Raw genomic sequence first — 20508 nt, 5'->3', positions numbered from 1 at the left:
CGGTGGTTTGGATTGGCGGCTGCCATTCGCCCGAACAAGGTTCTGCGACTTCATAGGGAAATCGCCAAAATGTGGCTGAGGAGTCACCACTGTTTCCTGCTTCATTTACTTTCTGTATTATCTCAGTTATTTGTTCTAAGTTTGTGATAAAATTGGTACCACTATTATCGGGACAAAGCAGTCTTCTTCATAAAGCAGACTTTTGTTTTGTCTTCATGGCTATTTTAAGGCTGATGTGCTTTCACCTATTAGATATATTTAAAAGCCGTAACTTGCCACTGAAAAATTTGCTTGTGGTGTGCTTTTACTGTACCTCGAGTAACTATCACATTTGATCCATTATTGTGCTGTGAGCCAAATGAGGTTTGGCATTTTGGTGCACTGATTACTATGAACATCTTTATTCTCTTATCAGATAACGCATATACAGCTAGAGTGGCAGTGAAGGGGGATTCGCCACAGTTTTGTATGCAAGATGTTGCAATAAGTTGTAACTACACCAGCAAAGGTTTTGTGTAAAATTTGGGAATGAGCTGTACATGGCTGTAGGTTACCATGTAAAATATAACAGTGATGTCTGCTTGCTGATTGTTTCCACGGACTAGTTCAGAGTGAGGACAAGCTTTCGTCTTTGCAGAATGCCTGTCTTGCACATCTCATTGCAATCGAGCTGGTGATTAATTTAAGCTTTTCACGAAACACATTACTGCACAGGCTTTGGGTACCATGCTTCTTTGTTTGCGTCTAACTAAAGGTTTGAGGACCTCAGTATGCTTTCATATAGTATTAGGTTGTTGTAACCGCACTGCTGTCCTTGACAACAATCTTCAGACCTGGACGGGGCTACTGTTTGTTAGCTTTGGATGAGGTCCAAACTGATCAGCACATTGGTGACTGGTGTTGCAGGGACACATTTTTCTGTGTGGCAAGCTCCATCATCCGAAAGACACTTCTGGACAAATCGGATGTCCTGATCACCCCTTATATGAGTGCCGCCTGTGCTTGTGATTGTGAAGAGAGCCTGATGGCTTTGTTGGACTCGAGTACGTACTTTCCCCAATCGGTACTATGCCTAGTTTCTTACTGTCTCTGTGGCAGATCGTAGTGCCCCTTGTTGATGAATTATAGAAACAGGGACCAATCAAGATCTGGGTGTTGCATTTGTTTTTTCCTAGTTGCTGAAGGGGAGGAGGCCAGCAAAGATCTTGCCATAGCATCTAGGGCTTTTTCGTGCATTGCCGATTTTTTGGGGGCTATGGCTGGGAACTCAGGAGGTTTGAGAAGCGGCCCTGGTAGTAACAGGACTTGGACTTGTGCCTTCAAACTTCTTGAGGTGAGAGTGACACCGTGCTTTGCTTTTGTGGAATTTTTTATTGCCTCGTGTTGCAAATCAGAGTTTGTCTGAAGCGTTGCTGACTGTTGAGAGTAGGAATGGCTGCTAGCGTTGAGACCAGGAATAAAGTGAGTGAATAATACAATTCAGTGAGCCAGTTAGTTGTTGCTTCATGTTAAAGTGACTTCAGGGTGCAGAGTCTTTTTCGTGTGTGTAGATAGGACCCAAAGATCAACAGCTGGCTAGCATGCTGATTTGTTAGCTGGTCGTATTTCTAGTGCAGTAGGCATGTTTTTTTCTGGCGTACTGTAAAAAAAAAAAAAAAAGCAGCTGTTGGGTTTCTGAAAGTTCACTCCATCTCTTTGTTTTTATGGTTTGCAATGTACACCTGAAGGGAAAAAAAAGTAAGCAAAAGTTTTGTAGCTGCGGATACTTTGGTACAGAGGAGCTGGTTTGAGGTAAATAAAAGTGAAAATAAACAAGCTGTGTAAGCATCGTGACTGTTTCATGCGGTGGCTCTTCTCGTGCTCAAAACTTGCCTTGGGCCACAGGAGGGACAAGTGGCGAAAGGTGCGCTAGCTCTGAAGGAGGAGCGTAGGAGGTGGATGGATCGACCAGACCGGGTGATGCGAGCAGCCAGGCATTATGAAGGTGCTCTGCAAGTGCTCATACGAAAGGCGGTGCTGACAGCAGAAAAAGTGAGTTCAGCAGCTAGCAACATCACAGAAAAGAATACTGATATGGTCCTCAAACTGGGAACATTCTTTCTTGTTCTCTATTCGTTTTGTAACATGCTATACTGTCTCAGTGGCTGCAGTGCTCTGCTGCCAAGAGTGGGTTCACTGGTTTGGTACCGAGTCATTTTGCCATATCTTTTATGGAAGCACTATTAAGAAGTAATTATGTGCATAAGATATTCATGCTTGGTAATTAATGAGCTTGAGGGGTTGTAAGTTTATGTGGAGCCCTCTGCTATGCAGTGCCTTGGTGGCTAAAGAAGTGTCGCTTCGGTGTTTAAACAGGCTATAAAGACAACACACAACTTTGTTTTATTGAAAAGATTTATTTCATAGTGTCACCAGCACTTGTATGGCAGCAGTCGATGCTTTATTCGCTGAGAAATTTAAGCAATCAAAGACAAAATTTCAATTCTCCTGCTACATCACATCTTTTGTGATGTCACCAAGGATGTATATTAGAGGACTGTACCTAAAACAAAGTATTATTATGATGACCTTATGCAGCATCCAAACGCTGTTAGTTCCATGAGCTTTCCTAGGTTGCACAGCAATGCTGCTCTGCCTAAAGATCCTGTATACAGCGCCCCTAGGAGGGAACACATATAGCAACTATAGCTCTGCTAAAGGCTTCTAGATACTGTTCCAAGGACCTTAGCTTACTGTTTCTATGCTCAATTTAGTATTTTGATCAAACCTGTTCATGCGGTATCTTGTTACTGGTTCAGAGTTATGATTTTGTGAAACCTTGGGTATAATTTGACCAACAGAGTCACATACGTAATTGTGTTGCCCTTGCCAATTGGCTGGTGTCATGTGAGACATGTCCAGCGGGCCTGAAAATTGGCCACCGGTAGTTTTGTATGCAGTGCGTGTATATTTATTTCTGTGTTGAAAATTGTGAACTTCAGTGTTTACCCCTGAAGTTTCTTACTGCTGTAAAAAGTGTGTTACTGCTATAAAAGAATATGCGCTAGAATTTAAGTGCGTGTAGTTTGTTTTTCAAGCTTAGAATTCTTGTTTAATTATGCACTTTATTTTGTCGGTCTCAGCCAGTCGCACAAGTGGACTGTAGGGCCTGATAGCTTTAGTGCTGGAAATTAACTGGTGAGTTCCATGTCTAGTCTATGTTTTCCTTATTATGCATATAGGTAGCTTATTTGAGAGAAGTTTGCGTTAAATGTGGTGTGAGTGTTTTTTCAACGAGGCAACGTTTTGAATAAACCAAACTTGTCTGTCTTCATGGCCCCCTTCAACCGAGCATGGATTTTAATTATCCTTACTGAAATGTATACAAATAATAGCTAAAACTGCTAATGCAGCTGGTCTGTTTTATCGGTACTTTTTCTCTAATTTTTTCTTTTTCGTTGTCTAGTTGCTCTGCACTTGCAGGTATAAAATATGCTGGCTGTCTGACCTGGCTTCCTTGGTTGCAGGGCGTGGTGACAGGCCGGGCGTCCGAGGTGCCTGCTATCGGAACGTGGGCCACAGCCGAGTGCCCAGCGAGAATGGATTTGTTTGGCGGGTGGACAGACACGCCACCCATCTGCTATGAGCTCGGTGGTTCCGTCATCAACATTGCTGTGCTGGTTGATGGTGAGGTAAGTAATGAGCTGTCCATAGCTTCTCCAGATATCTGTTGAAGTCTGAAAATTATCTATGAATTTGGTTCCGCCTGGTAACTCATTGTTGGGGAGGATGTCACAAAGCTTGTTGGCTTCGTTTTGCCTAAGAATTCTGATTATAGTAGGTAATGTCCCAGATGTGCGAAATTTAAAATTTGAGGAGCGTTTTGTATCCCCTTTCTCGACAGTATAAAAACAGCATTCTTTGGCAATCCCAAGATTGTCTTAAACGGCGATAGCATATGAGGGAACATTGGGTAGCTGCAGCTGTTGTGGGTTTGGAAAGACATAAGAAATGAAGAGAGCATTCTTTGTACCCTCCTGGCTGCTCTAGCTCTACCTATTTTATTTATGAAAATGAGAACCAGAACAGGGATCTGCTCAGCCAGCTGAGTTGTATTACCGTGTACAGTGTGTTCAATTGAATTAAGACAAGATGTGTGCTCACCTATATTGGCCCAAATGTCGAAAACGATACATAGAAGGGTTGTGTGATGGTTGGTGTTTGTGACAATATGTGCTGAGATTTTAGTGCGTATTTAATAGCCGCCAATTGCCGACATTGATGGATCCCTAGTGTATCCATTTGTTGTTATAAGCCTTTCGATGTTTCACAGCACCCAGTCTCAGTCTGTTACCTTTTGGCTTCCGTTGCTTGACAGAGACCCATTGGAGCCAGTGCACGAAGGTTGCATGAGTGAGTATAGCTTTGTGAGTCAACCCTCTCTGTGTTGCACGGTTGGTGCTACATTGGAGGTTTTTGCTGCCACGTAAATCGCAGGCCTCGCATTGTCATGATGCTGCTCCACCCCCAACTACCGGAGCAAGTGGAGATTGTGTACATGGAGGATCTTCTCGACTACAACCAACCTGGCGCTAGAGGTAAGGTCATAACAGCAGGTTTCCAGTGCACTAGTCTGCTGTGTGTATTTTCCAGGAAGGCTTTGTTTAATACGCAGTAAGGCAGTAGTCTCACTCCTCCTTTTTGGCAATATGTTATAGGCTCTCGAAGTAGGGACACAGGATACAGTGGCCACTGTAGTTTGCTCTAGCGCTGATTGTTATATTGTGGAGCCACATGCCATGCTGATTCTTGTTTCCTCATCTTTACCTTGTCAGCCATAATCCTCCCACTTGCAAGGCATTATGCTGAGAATTCTCCCTCTTTGGGTTTAATCATAAATTTTAACTATGGTGTAAAAATCTGGGGCTGTGGAATGGCATGGATCAGGTTTTTAAAAAGATCTTTCAGAAATTTCGATTTAATTTATTATAAACAACTAAATTTTTAATTGGCACCGTTATAATTCCTGAGTAGCAGAAAAGCTTATAGGCTGTGTTCACTGGTGTAGCTTGCTTGTGGGCAACCATGTGAGTGCACCGTCACTGGTTGCGTCAGGCTCTGCCAGATGGCAGTACTTGTTTACGCAAAGCACACGACGTGTGTTTGATGTTCCAAATTGTACCCTCGACTTCCAATGTGAGTAGGGTTAATAACATATCTGTTGATGTTGCCGTTGAGAATCAGGTTTAAACGGGGCAGACTATGCGCGCCAGTTGTTTTTTATTTATTTATTTATTTACTTTTCCCTGCGACGTGCGGGTGCAGTGGCACAAGCTGCACCATATTTGTGTCGAAGAGGCACTGACATGGCAGTTTCCGGTGTTGCCAAGCGAAGAAATTGACAGCTAAACTTTTCAGTGACTACCATCTATACAGTTTGTTTATTAAGCAATTGATATAATTAATGGGAAAATGCGTGCTTTGACGTCTTTGCAGGCATTAAGGAAAATTTTTGTCTTATCATGTTAGGATGGAGAGCTGCTTCAAACCTGTTATGGGGGCTGAGTGGCTAAGGCATCATACTGCTGAGCCCAAGGACACAGGTTTGATTCTGTGCCCTTGGGAAAAGTGAAAAGACGTGTGTGGCAGGATTTAAAGCAGCCATGAAGACAAAGTACAAGTTTCATTCATTCCGAAAATTGCCTCATTATAATTACATTGACACCACTTTTAATGCAAGCTTCACACAAATAAGCTGTATAATGAGGAAAGCAGGGGGGCCATAGGGCACCATAGCCACTTTCCCGCGCTGCGGCAACATCAACAGATATGTTATTAACCCTACTCACATTGGAAGTCGAGGGTACAATTGTGGTTTCCGCTGCGTGGTTTCCGCTGCGGCGTCAATGCCGCTTACCGATGCTTTTTGGGAACGGCAAATTTTGATGAATTCTGATGAATCTGAGCTGTAATCTCTGGATGATGGTAGCAGCACAGACACGTAAGATGACTTCAATTCGTCAGACTTCAGTGCGGACGGCGAAAATGCGTCAAACCACCCCAGAACGTGAGCAGGTATCCACCAGCAAGTTTCGCTTTCTCTGCAAGCCGTTCTATCGCTGCTGCGTGTTGATGTAAACATATCCAGCCTGTTCTAAAGGCCACAGCTCTTATCTGCAGGGTGTCGACTTCATTTAGACGGGACTACTTGGCGCCGGCTGCACAATGGAGCCAACCTTTGTTTCACCACGTCAAGCAACTGCTTCGCGCGATGGCATGATAGGCACTAGTGCTCATATTTTGGTATGAATGTACGTACCTTCTATTAGGGCATTGTATTAAAAGTGTATATTTGAATTAATTTGTTTACCCTGTGCAAAGTAGCATTGATGTTCTCATCTTTTTTTGCGAAAGAGCTTTAAAAATCCCCCCCCCTCCCTCCTTGCAGCGTATAAAAGAAACTGGAAAGTTGATTGATTGATTGATTGTAGGGTTTAACGCGCCGACGCAACGCAGGCGATGAGGCGCGCCGTAGTGGAGGGCTCCGGATTAATTTTGACCACCTGGGGATCTTTAACGTGCGCCGAAATCTCGTACACACGGGCGTTTTTGCTTTTCGCCTCCATCAGAAAAGCGGCCGCCGCGGCCGGGGAAACTGGAAAGTGAAACTGACGAAATACTTCCTCTTTTACCCTTAGGATGGCGTTAGCTGTCCGCAAGCACTTAGAGAGAACCAAAATTTGAATTTGTATGCGTTGATAACATACTATCAATGGGAATAGGCACAGTCACAAAAGTGTTAAACACGGATTATAAGACTGCAGAACGAGCTATTGGTGCTTAGATTTAGTGCACATTCTTTTTATACCAGTAAAAATGTTGGGCATAGGAATTTACGTCAACAATGGCATTTTCCAACGAACCCATAAACATTAGGGGTGGCCAATATCAATTTTTCCAGTTCAAAGCTAATTGAAATAATAAAAACAAAGTTCTCAACAACAAAAACAACATTTCTTAAGTAATTTGCGAATATGAATACTTGTTCTTTTTGTAAAATTAAAATTTTACCTGGAGATACAAAAACTGCAACTTTATTGCACGACAAATAACATAAAACAAAGAAATAACACAAAGCGACTAAAGTGCTGAAACTTGCACAAAGCCTAGCTGTGTCACAAAGCACACAAGTAGGTTTGGGGATCGTGTGACGAGCGTGGTCTACAGGGCCCCCTGTCGTACAAAACGTGCTATGCTGGGCAAACAAGCAGGTGTTTTAATGTAAGGCTCAGAGAGCACCAAGCGGCTGTGAATGCGCAGACGGGGGCTGGCCACCTGGCTGATCATTGCCGCAGGTGCATAGGTTGCACTCCAGATTTCTCGCAGATGCACATCTTGTACAGGTCTTCCTCACAAACCGACAAAGAAATTCTTGGGGCCTTCATGATAGGCAAGGAAGAGGAAAGATGCGTCAGTACACCGTCCTTGGCACTGTCTGCAAAGGAAATCGGTTTTTTTGGAGATGGGGAGCAGGTTGTGTACGGGCGGGGGGTGATTGCCGTATACATGTGTAGGTTTATTGTACGCTGTGTGATATGGGCCGGTACTGTGGTGTGACTTTGTGATATGAGCAAGTGTGACACGTGCGATACCGTTTTGTTTGTTTTTGCTGTGTTTTTATATTCACCCTTTTCTCGTTTCATGTACACCCAGGAGCAGAAGTTTACGGGCCACGAAAGCAGCAATCTTGAGTTATTTCTGTGCCGCACGGTAGCCTGGAGTACTATGTGCGGTAGTTTTTATTAGTTCAGTACTTATACGACATCTCGCATGCATTCGACAGTTTGTCGGGCGGCTATAGGAAGAGAAATAGCCTAAAACTGCCATTTCCCTGGTCTGTAAACTTTTGATCGTGGCTGTACATATAGATGTTTTCCGTGTTTCTGCAGCATAAACTGAGTTGAAGTTCTGGTGTGTGTTTCATCTCCTCTTTAGCTTTGTCCCTGTTAATGTAGAAGCTTTAGTGAACATACTAACTTTTGTTTTACAAATTTGCCCCGGATCCGTCATTGTTAACATCACGAAGCACACGATGCGATGGGAGCATTGAAATTTTGGCTTAAATTGTTTAATTTCGTAGTGAATAAAGCACCGTTTGCTGCCAGACAAGTGATGAGGGCAATATAAAACACCAAATCTTTTGAATAAAACAAACTTTTATTTTGTCTTTATGGCCCTTTTATAGAGCCGCAAGCATCTTAAATTTCTCCAGAGCACTCCAACTACGATGCCACTCACGGCCCACGTGTAGTTCACAGGCTGTCTACCAACATGAAAAACCAGGAGTTGTCAGGGAATTGTGATACATCTGGAAAAGTCAGGGAATTGTGAGGGAATTCTTCAAAAACGTGGTCAGGTCATGGAAACTGAGGGAAGGTTGACTACCTCTATCTCCCAACTAACACCCGCGTCCACCATGGTCCATGGTGCTAACATCAGATGGAAGTAAGAATTAGACAGGAAGGAGCATGAACGGTTGGATCTGTCGGATGTTGAGAGAAATAAAAGGAGAACTGCTGCTCTCGTAAAAGAACTCAAATTGAAAAAGCAAGAGATCATAAAAGATGCAGAACTTCAAGCCTCTATGCTGCAACAAGAAATTGAGTCGCTGGGTGAAAGGTGCTCTGTTTGTAAATGCACAGAAGTTATTATGTCTTTTTAATGTTGTATATACTGCAAAATAATCATTTCAGATAATGGATTGTAGTAAAGCAGTTTCTTTTGCAATTTATTCAAGTGCATTGTCCTTTTTTTACAACTCGTTGGCTCACTTACCAAGCACACTGGCTGCTGATCAGGCTTATCAGTCAGGGAATATGTGTAAAATTGTCAGGGAAAACCTGGAAAAGTCAAGGAATTTTGAGAAGTAGAATTAGTAGACACCCTGTATTCATTGTGTTAAACCCCCAAATTTAAATTTATAATTTAAAGCTGCTTCAGTTTGTAAATACGAAGAACATCATTGGGGAATCAGCTGTTCACACCTGTTATCCTATTTTCTCTGAGGCCTGTAGTAGTTGTGTTTTGACCATAATCTTCAAGAATGTACAAGCAGAACTCACTTCCAAGCAAGTTTTGCTTGCTTCATCTAAACGGAAAATACCCGCCGCATTGGCTAAGGCGTTGCGCTGCTGAGCACGAGGACGCGGGTTCGATTCCCGGCTGCGGCGGCCATTTTTCTGATGGATGCGAAAAGCAAAAATGCCCGTGTGTGCGAGATTTCGGCACGCGTTAAAGATCCCCAGGTGGTCAAAATTAATCCAGAGTCTTCCACTACTACGCGCCTCATCGCCTGCGTTATGTCGGCGCGTTAAACCCTACAATCAATCAATCAATCAAATTAAACGGAATGTTGAAATAGTTAAGCACTTCATCACTACAGTGACACAGTACAGGGCCTAAGTCAAGAATTGCTTCCAGTTTTCATCTGTATGAAGTACTTTCTTTCTTCCACTCCCTCCCCCCCCCCCCCTTTTTTTTTTTTGTTGTAAAAAAAATTTTGGTTCAAACTATATCTCTATTTCGAAACCATGAGTGTTTTCGTTTGCCGTTTTTTTTGCGGATCTCGATGTAACTAGGTTTTTATAAACATTGGGGTAAATGCTAGAAAATAGTGGGTTTTGCATGAAAAAAAGAACCCTACTTGTGCTGTGGGAATGGGGTGTTATGCCTGAGTGTTAAGCTGGGTGTTAAGCTGGGGTGTTATGCCTGAGGTGACTAGTTCAAAAGTTGAACTTTCTTTTCGTGCATGTTAAAGAAGGCTAGGTGGGGAAAATGTATTTTGAGCCTTCCTGATGTATGTAGGAGGTAATACGGAGCGCATGGCTGCCCTTGGCGGAGGACCGCAGCGGGCGCCCTGGGAATCTTGTGGCACATGTTCAATCAGTGACCGAGGCAGACGCAGCTGCGTGTCGTCTGCTACAGTTCCTCCCACTTTGCCACGTGCGATGAGGGTACACAAACAATCTAGCCGCGGTGGTGTAACAAAATGTATTCGTAAATTCATGCTTCAGATTATTAAAATATAAATTGCTAAACAGTTAAAATTTTTGTGTGCATCTTGCATGTGTGCCTCGACAACTCAGTTTGAATACTAACAGAGCACCATGGCTGCAGTGCTTTCGTACAAGAGCACATGCGGTGAAGTGGAAGGAATCGCGTCAGATGATGCACAGCTATCTCCGCCTGTGGCACTGATTGCACATGTGCCGCAAGATTCCCGCTGTGCCCATCACGGTGCTCCGTCAAGAGCAGCCATGCGCTCCGTGTTAGCTCTAACAGACCCGCGCCTGTGCCTGTGCCTCATAGCCCACTGAAGTGCTGAACCCCATGTTTTTAAATTTTCGTTCCTTTGCTGTCCATTTGACCACTCGTGCTGGTTGTGAAGATGTTGTGATGGCACACAAACACAACAGTGCCACTTCGTGTATGCGTTGTCAGTTGAGCTTTTATGAAAATGATGTGGAAGCAAGCATTTTTTGCAGCTCTAAATGTTTCGTTATAGCAAGAATGCATTCAGTCACCGTGTTCAACAATCAGTGGAATTATGTAGCTTTTTTTCTTGTTTGGTAGCTGAGAGAATTTCAAGTAGGCTTATTTGGATGCCATTTCAGTTGCCCATCTTCTTGAATGCGTGGTGTAATGTGGCCCTCCACATTTGCTCCAGGTGCTCTTCTCAAAGCCTGCCTTGTGGGCTCCGGTGTGGTCCAGATTGAGAGTGAGGAGGAGCTGTCAGAGCAGCTTCTTGCACGACACGGGGGTGGCATTGAGCTGCACAGCTGGTCCAAGCTGCCACAAGGATCTGGTGAGCTGCTTTTCTGGCATCGGGCACGTCTGATCATCGGCTAATGATACCCTTCTCAATGCAGGCTTGGGAACAAGCAGCATTCTGGCTGCAGCCATCGTGTCGGCTCTGTGGACTGCAGTTGGATGGGCATTCGACAACCGGTCTCTCATCCATTGTGTAAGCCGTGTCCACGTTCAGACACTTTGCCATTGCTCACTGTGCTACCAGCCTCACAAGATTAGTGCGGTGAAATGAAACAGTGAAGAGTACATAGTTATAAGTTATGACAAAACAGTGGTAGATAAGAAGTTTGGGCTAGTTGTTCTGAACAGATTGTGATGCATGAACAAGAGCGACGCAGATGAAAAAGGAGCATAAAGAATCACACTCAAGCACTTGTGTATGTGAGATCCTTTATATTCATCTTTCATCCATTTGTCAAGATGAAAAAACAAGGTATTTTGGTCAAGAAGTAAGAAACTGTATCCATTCCTTGTCTTGCACAGGACGAAGGACGTTGCAGATTTTATTTACAACTGATTTTCACCTTCCTGCACTACCCTTATCCATTCCTTGATCCAAGCTAATTTTGCTATGTTTCTATTCAGTGCTCCCCATTTCGTCTGTCAGTGCTGACTCTGTTACTCGTGTGGCTCAGCTGCTAATTCGCCCCATTTCATCACATGTCCTGCCCATGTGCACTTTTCATAGCGAAGATGTCTTGTGCTAGGTTTTGACCGAAATTGTGTGTGTCTACCGGATTCCGTCGGCAAAGAATCGCACGCACCCTCTTCTGAGCAAGTGTAAATGCTCCGTAGCTCATGAAATCGTTCTGAAATTGGCTGCTAAGATGACCATCATTACGCAATATAATCTCGGTCTGCCGTCAATGCATGGCCGTCTACGAAAGGAATATGATTACAGAAAAGGGGTAACTCTTGTTTTATTGAAACTATCCCAGAACAAATTACCATAAAGTTCGGAAAGAATGCCCACCCAAAGTACAGGGATTTCAAGTGAAAAATAGGGGATGGGCGAACTTGTGGCTGCAGTGCCAGCCAATACTGCAGACATATCAAGAAAAAATGCGAGATGGGCGAACTTTCGAGTCAAGTGCGGAACGGACAAATAAGTGACCGCATTGACACATGACTAGATGGTTCACGTTTGTTTTGTTCACTTATCGGTGCTAAAGCCATTGATTTGAGGGGGTGGGCAATCTTTGGGGTTCTGTAGTAAATTGAATATTTCACCCCTGTAGGGGGGTGGCGATGTTTCGGGAGAGGGCGTTCTCTCAGAACTTTACGGTATATGAGAATTATTTAGAATTAATTCTGAGGAAGTTATCTGTTCGATTGGTTGTCTCTTGTTCGATCAATAAAGTCACCGTGTACTAAACTCAATATATTTATCCACCAATACAGCTTCGCTAGTCTTTCATCTTCACAATAATGGAAGGGCTCTGAATTTTCATACACACCTGGCTATAAAATTTACAATATAAGCTAGAACATTGATGTTTTTGATGGAGAACTTTGGCTATGGATTCTTTGAATCTGAGTTTACGGTTGTTATAAAGTGAGTGTCAGTGGCTTAGCCAAGAGGAGGAGGAGTGTTGAAACTGCTCCCCAAAATTTTCACACACTATGTGCGTGTATATACAAGTTATGGCGTATGAAACGATGAGTGCTACCTGACCCCAGAATACCTAAAGACCCTTCCTGAAATAAAATATTGGCTAGGCCAATGGTCAGAGAGCTTTTAAATTGCTGCTACCAATTTTTAACTCAAATTTCTGCCCAAAAATTTACAATAAGCAGTTAATAAGCTAACTAGTCACGCAGTAGTTGCACACTTCATCACATGTATTGCTGACCTATCTAAATAACCTGCTTGTCAAAATACATTAATGTTGCTACCATAGTTTTTTTTTTTTTTTTTTTTTTTTTTTTTCAAAACCTTCTGTGTTGTTTAAGAAACACCCTGCACAGCAAATTCGAAATGACATGTAGTTTAAACCTAGTCAAACAGTGCTGACTGGAACCAGTATCATTTTACGTGGTGGTTACGGTAATTCAAAAACAAGAAGACCCCAGCAGGAAATGTCATTTATTTTCTTCGTTAGAATAAGGAACTTTGTTAAAATGCTCTCAACCCTGGTCCTTTCCTTTACTTTTACTTTTTTACTTCTACTTTTTTTTTGCTTTTACTTTTTCTGGCACTTTCTTTTAGGGGCTGGCTACAGCCAAGTGACTTGCATTGATTGTCTACCATATAATATACAACAGCTCATTACATGTAGGTGTGCAGTGGCTTAGGCATTTTGCTGATACTATGCATGAATTATACAGTCCAATTTTTAGTCATGGCAGCCTTATTTGTGATAAAGCCAAAGTATGAATGTAGCATTCAGTGCATGTCAAACCATTTTGTGCAAAATTTGTTTCGAAAATTAGTCACAATCACTGGTATTCTTTTTGTTCTCTAATTACATAAGGGTTGGTGTTTCATGCTTCTACATATTTTGTGCAATGCAAGCAACAACGATAGTAACCTTGGAACAAGTGGAAGCTGAGCGCAACATATGCACAGTGCAGCATCATGAAAAAAAAGCCCATGTCATCTTAATTGACGTGGCACCTGTACTGTGGTGCTTCTCAACAGTGATGTCACTTTGTTGTGTTAAAACTAAAATTTGAAGTGAAATGCTTTTAATAAATGACATTTTTATCGTCTTCCTCGTGTGTATGTATGTAGATACATGCATCGCTAGGCATTTATGAACTTGTGGTTCCAGGAATTATCTGCGTGACTGTTGTGGCCGTTGCAGGTACTGCATGTGGAGCAGCTCTTGACCACGGGTGGCGGATGGCAAGACCAGGTGGGCGGAGTGACTGGCGGGCTTGTGCACGGCTCCTCCCAGCCTCAGTTGCCGCTCTGCGTGGACGTGGAAGCGCTGCCACTCTCGGATCACTTGCACCGCCAACTGAGCCACCACTTCCTCCTCTTGTACACTGGCAAAGTCCGGCTGGCCAAGAATTTGCTGCAGGTGTGTAGTCGCTCCTGCTGTTGCGACCTGTGCAGACCTTGGCAGCATTTAGGAGAGCACATAACTAACGAGCTTTTTGTGGTATTGAAGCTGCCTGCATGGTTTGTTTACTGTGTTCCAGTTAACTCTTGGAGCCACAGCTGATCCTCTTTCGGTTGAAAGCTCACTGGCAGATACTTTTTGTGGTGTTTTGCCATACACGTACTTTCTGAACCATTTTTTTGCCAGTCTGCTCATTTGACACAAAATTTATGTGGTGTAGTTCAGCGATTTGGTTTTTTTGTGTATATAGCTAGGCTTGTGCGAATAGTGATATTTTAGTCGAAGCGAATTCAAAGCGAATAGTTCTTGGGGTCGAATACTTTCAAAGCGAATTCGAATAGTTGTCGAGTGTCTGAAGAACAAAACTGAACAGTTTAAAGTTGTTCTATGCAAAAATTGTTTATTTCTGAGGTTACGACATACAGAGGCATCACAAAGAATCGTGTGATAACATGTCTTAACCAGTAAAGAAATGTTCTGTATATAGACTAATTGTTCTACACAGATCTTCTACACAGATAACTACTAAATCTTCTACTAAATCTTCTACACAGATAACAAGCTACAACACATACATGCATAAAACATCACAGAAAGTAATTTGGTAACATATATCAAGTAAAAAAATAATGACATAAAGACTAACAGCTCCACATGCCATGAAGAATGCACTTCCTTCTACTAGTTACAAGACTGCAACACAGAAAAAAAAAATCTGAAAATTCTTTGGTAACGTAATTCAAGGAGGTATTGAAATCGTATACATTCCTGCATTTTAAAGCTTTATCGTGTGTGTTTGTGTGGGCAGGGGGGAAGGGGGGGGGGGGGCTCTAAACAGACCCTTGCATGGTACAGACGTGGCACGAACACAGAAGGAGCGATGCCAGCGCCTCTCGTCTTCGACTACATGCGGTCGCGGTTTTAACCATGGTACTATAACAACAGGTTGTTGCTATGTAAAGAGATGCTTACGCAAAGTTTTGGGGAGCTTGATATTTGATCTATTCGCCTCACGAGAGTTAAACCGATTAACTGGTTCAAGAATTTATCCGCAAACAATGCATTAATTGAGTAATTAGTAGGTTAATCGATCAATTGCCCACCCCTAGGGATGGGTGGCATTATCTCCGTTTACGTTATTGTAACCATTAAATGTGTTAATACCGCCGATTAAGCATTTTTGGGCAAAAAGTAAATGAAGGGCGTCACACGGTGGTTCTTCTTTCATGATTTTTTACTCTTGTTTCAGCCGTTCTTTCCCAGGCTTTTTATTTTCATCCTCGTTTTTGCGGGTAGCTGTATAACGTCCAAATCTTTCATTTCGTAAGCTGACACTTGTAATTTTTAATGCATCTATTTTGATTTTTTTTTTTTTTTTTTTTTTTTTTTTCGAAATGCCATTCGACCAATAATCTTCACGCATGCTATTATAAGGATTAAATTTGTGAACTCTGCCAGGTGTGCACATTATTGCAAATGCAAAACGGTGCACGGTTGATTAGTTCTCACGTTTTTATTTATGTTTCACTCGTTCTTTGAAGACATTTTCTAATTTCTTCATTTTTTGGGGGATATTTAAGATTTTCCATTTTTGATTATATATAGGTTGAGTTGTATATGTATTAAACTTTGTAATCGTAATTATTGTTCATAATTATATTTCTATCTATAATGTTTTTGAATTTGCTATGGCACAAAGTACGTATACCACAATCGTGAGAGTACAACGTTATCTTTGTTTTAAAGTACGAAAAGATTTATATTTGTTCTCGTAAGGTCTATCTTGTGTATGCGTTGTATCCTATAAATGGTGTTTTCTTGAAACGCAGAGGTGCGCTGCCTGACACAGAAACACCAACTAGCCCATTTCCAAGGCATTTTCTTTTTTTGTTTTTGTACTATTCTTTGCCATAATATACTATATCTGTGTGTTTTTATGCTTTATTCTTTTAATTTGTACTTGCTTGCGCCTGAGTATCTGATTCTTTCATCAGAGTAACTCTTCACAGGGCTTTCCAGAAATAAAGGCGAGCCCATGCCACTTTTTTGCACGTTTCTTTTTTCTCCTTCTCTCACCCCTCACTCTCCAATCTACCCTCTCCGTCCCCGTGATGTAACGCCATCCGGCCTGCATTTGAACGGCCATTTGGCGCGCAGTGAATAAATTTAAAACAGATCGGAATAAATCAGTTATAATTAATTCTATGCTGGTGGCTGACCGCATTTGGTTCGATTTTCATAGTTACTGGACCAATAGGCATTCTTTACAGCATCAAAATCGAAAGAGAGAAATGTAGTGTCAGTAATCCTTTAAACTTCATAATTGTAATTATTATTCATAATTGTACTTATGCCTATAATATTTTAATGTGCTATGGTATGAGGTAATTATTCCACAATTATGAGACTGCAACGTTATCTTTGTTTTAAGGTATGGAAAGTTTTAGATCTGTTAGTTCGCGTAAGCTCTGTTCTATGTATAAATGGCCTTTTTAGGTGCAGAGTACCTTAGGACTACACAATGTCCGTCTGCGTCCGTGCCCATAGCATTTACAATCACAAAAAATCACACAGGCACCGGCAGGATTCGAGCCTGTGTCTGGTAGACCACACAGAGTTAGTGTCAGTCGTCTTACCCATTGGGTTACAACCGTGAGTTAGTACCCGAGAGTCAAACGGCTTTCTCCCTCGTCTGAAACAGTGCGGAGTACCTTAGGACCTCCCAATGTCTGTCCGCGTCCATCCGTGCGCACACCACCATCAAGTGAAATTCGATTTGAGCCGTGAGTTGCAGTTTCATTTAGGGAATAATCAAGGTGCAACTCACTGCTCAAATCAAATGACGGTCGGGGTGCAAATTGGATGCCACTCGGGGTGCAACTTGGATGTCATTTCGAGTCCCCGTACTCTGCACCCTCGCCGTCATCCACGGAGTGGAGATGCTGCCATTTGTGTTCTGTCACTTTATTCCTTTCATTTGTTCCTGCTTGCGCCTGAGTATTTTATCCTTCCATCAGAGCAACTCTTCACAGGTACTTTCCAGAAAAAAAGGCGAGCCCCTGCCACGGGTTTTACGGGGTTTTTTGTTTTCCTTCTTCTTTTATATCCTCACTCTTAAATCTACCCCTCCCCCCTCTTCCCCGCTCTTCCGCGCCACGCCGCCGGCGATTTGTGACCTGTGCACAGGTCTACGTGTAGTCAAGATGTAGGCCTGATGTCAATGGCACTGCAACTTGCCTAACGAAACCAAAACTCCTGAAAGTACTTGAACACAGTTTTGATGCTTGTTCACCCTGAATACTTCGAAATATCGGAAATTTTAAATACCATTTAAAGGGAATTCGAATACTGTAATATTCGTTCGAACATTCAAAGCGCTTGAATATTCGCACAAGCCTCATATAAGCTGATCCGTGAGTAGACTGGCAGGAATGAATACTCCTGCCTAGAGCACTGCACGGGCCTGATTTTAAGGCCCGAGCCCGGCCCGAGCCCGGTTTGTGAAGCCCGAGCCCGACCCGGGCCCGTAACGCCAAACCCGAGCCCGGCCCGGGCCCGGGCATTCATAAGTGAGCCTAGCCCGGGCCCGGCCCGGGCCCATCATCTCAAGCCCAGGCCCAGCCCGGGCCCGTCGTCTCAAGCCCAGGCCCGGCCCGGGCCCGTCGTCTCAAGCCCACGCCCAGCCCGGGCACGGTCTTTTTTCTAGCCTACAGAGGGCCCGCATGTATGTGACCAGGCGTGGTTTTAGACGTTGAAGAAAATTAGTTTATTATACTTGGTCGAGTATCTTCGTAGCGCGAAATCAGACGGAGCATCTAGTCTGTATAAGCACGCCCTGAATTGTAACGCAAAAAAAAGGGTTGAAAAGTACACGTAGTTTAGTCACACCGTCTGCAGTTCACGCCACATGGGCGTAATAATAGCTCGTATTCTTACACGAGAGACACCATCACCTTTGATGGCCAGACTCTTGGCAACTTCATGTGGTTGTTTCGGTCACAAGTTGGTATTAATGAAATTTCTTGCTCTCCATTTGAATCCACGCGTATGTGCGTGCGTTGAAATATTTTCCCTGGAGTGGTTGTTAAGCGGTGGTGCTTCTCTAGCACGCGAGTTTGATTTCCAGCCATGGCAGCCGCATTAAGATTGGTTCGGCATCTAAAACACGCGTACATAGACATAGGTGCACAGCTTTAGGGTGGCTTAATTAATTCCTTCCCCTCTAGGGCATTCCTTGTAACCGTATCTTTGATATGTTATACATATCTTGATGCAGCACATCATAAAATCTTGATGCAGCACATGAAATGTCATTAAAGTTACAGTATAGTGACTATCAGCCCTAGCAAAACACGTTTTCAAAACAATGTGTACAACTAACACCAAGAAGCGCGTAAAAGTATACTCAGAATATTCAATTTTATGCTTTTTTCTACACTTCACGTCGGAACTATTAACGGCCGGGCCTATGAATTCAAGCCCGAGCCCGGCCCGGGCCCGTGGCGTCGAGCCCGAGTCCGGCCCGGGCCCGCGGCACTGAGCCCGAGCCCAGCCCGGGCCCGAGGCACTGAGCCCGGGCCCGGCCCGGGCCCGCCGATAATCGACTTCGGGCGGCCCGGCCCGGCCCGCGGGCCGGGTCGGGCCCGGGCTTTCGGGCCGGCCCGGGCCCGTGCAGTGCTCTACTCCTGCCATGGCAGATTAGGACAATGAAGCTGCTTGTTTGGCATTAATGCGTATTTTTAAAGCCAGAGGTATTCATTTCTAAGCTGTTTTACTGCATACAGCTCAAGCAGAACTTAGGCAATCCTAATATTTTGTTGTTGCTCAGTCACTTTGTTTTTCCATCACCGCTTATACGAAATGCCTGTAATGTTGCTGCACTTATGGGGTGCATCAAGTTTGTGAACAGCCAGCTAAATTGGGCAAAAAAGGAAGAGAAAGCATAGCACTCGTCCTCTTTTTCCTTCTTCAAGTTCAGTTGCATTGTTAACAAATCTAATGCATTTAAGAAGTAGCCAAAACCTTCATGCTGGTAAGTCACTGGATGAAAATGAGTTTCAGTGTACTGACAACATAAGACATAGTTATGAAATCCATGCCCTATTTCAGACTGTCATCCGGAACTGGTATACCAGGGATACCAAGGTGGTGTCGTGCTTCAAGGAGCTCCTGCATCTGTGCAGGACGAATGTTAGAGAGTCCTTCCTCAGAGGTAAGTCAAATATATTGCATTTTAATGCTTGCAAACTACTGTTTGCTTTAGTGATACAGTCGAATCCCGCTACAACGAAATTGACGGGACGTGCGAAAAATTTCGTTGAAGCGAAAATTCGTTGAGGCGAAATCTGCCCCAACACACCACGGAAAGGCCAGAAAAATAGCCCCGTGCGTTTCCGCAACATTGGCAGCATAATACAATGTTTAGAAAAAGGAGTTACGCGCAATAACTCATGTTTATTCGGATAACAAACATACCAATGGTTATGTGTTTTTTCACCACCCAAAGAACCCGTTACGGAGGGGGGTGAACATATGCAGGCGCAAAACGTATCGCTGTACAACAAGGCGTGTCCACCGAGCTGATTACTTGCAGATAGCTGCTAGGCCGTGGGAAGCCCCCCTCTCGCTTGTGGCAGGAGCAGTGCCGTTATCTTATCCTCTGACAGGGCACGGCAGCTACTGACCTTGGCAGGCAAGACGCGCGCGCTTGCATTTAACATGACCGCGCGCTCGCGACTAAGATAGGATGACTAGGCTTCAAGACCAAACGTGCAAACATGATTTTCGCTCTTGGCTATGAAGAATGGTAGAAGGAAAACGGCAAGGACAGCTGCTCACAACGCATACATGACGGCACCGCGCCAGCAGCGGAGCACATTCATGCAATTTCAACTGGATACGGATTGGCTGTAGCTCTGGGGCTCCGCCTTGGCGAAGCGGGCCTGCGCCTCGCGTAAAGATGGCCAGCCACATCGTTATCACCATCAAGCAATGGCGTGCGCCTATGAGTTATTTTTTGTTTTGTTTTGGGTGGCGGTGTGGTCGCAACGCGCATTTTCGGTGAAACTAAGCGTCCTGAATGTATAAAAAGTTACAGATAGCTGGCGCTATGCTTATTTTATTGTAAAATAATTGTTCAAACCCAGCCCAAATCATCGAAAATTTCGTTGAAGCGAAAGCAAGCCTGACAAATGGTTCGTTGTGGCGAGGACTTTGTTGCATTGACTTCTATGGCTAGCTGACGGGGAATTGGAAATATTTCGTTGAAGCGGCGTTCGTTGTAGCGGGGTTCGACTGTAGCTCTTGTGAACAACAGCCGTGTTTGGCTGTTTATGTTTGTACTTCAACTTTGTTCAACTTCAAAATGTATATATTTTTTTGTGCTGTTCATTTGTTGAGACTTAAATTGCATTGTATTTTTAAGGGGAACGCCTTAAATGGCCCGTTGAGCTAAAAAAATTCACCCCACCTCCCCGAAGGGAATCGTGAGGAAATGCGAATGCATTTCTTTTGCGCGAGAGTGCGCGGAATTTATAATTAATGAGGAGACGGTGATTTGTAGCGTAACCATTTATTTAACACATGTTTGTGT

General features: G+C 43.5%; 1 protein-coding gene across 1 annotated transcript in view; it reads left to right on the top strand.

The window, feature by feature from the left end:
* Positions 1-20508, top strand: part of LOC144155472 (L-fucose kinase-like) — a 53761-nt gene that overhangs the window by 24771 nt on the left and 8482 nt on the right. Inside the window, exons 16-25 of the mRNA XM_077686938.1 lie at positions 907-1043; positions 1176-1333; positions 1885-2031; positions 3507-3671; positions 4358-4392; positions 4477-4577; positions 10706-10843; positions 10908-11002; positions 13656-13874; positions 19026-19128. Coding sequence (XP_077543064.1) covers positions 907-1043; positions 1176-1333; positions 1885-2031; positions 3507-3671; positions 4358-4392; positions 4477-4577; positions 10706-10843; positions 10908-11002; positions 13656-13874; positions 19026-19128 — 1298 coding nt within the window. The remainder of the gene's footprint in view (positions 1-906; positions 1044-1175; positions 1334-1884; positions 2032-3506; positions 3672-4357; positions 4393-4476; positions 4578-10705; positions 10844-10907; positions 11003-13655; positions 13875-19025; positions 19129-20508) is intronic.

Source organism: Haemaphysalis longicornis, unplaced genomic scaffold (assembly GCF_048455015.1).
Source record: "Haemaphysalis longicornis isolate Haplotype H1 unplaced genomic scaffold, Haemaphysalis longicornis Haplotype H1 scaffold_1, whole genome shotgun sequence".
Lineage (NCBI taxonomy): Eukaryota > Metazoa > Arthropoda > Arachnida > Ixodida > Ixodidae > Haemaphysalis > Haemaphysalis longicornis.
Note: the sequence above shows the minus strand (reverse complement) of the source record. Positions and strands in the feature narration are given on the sequence as shown.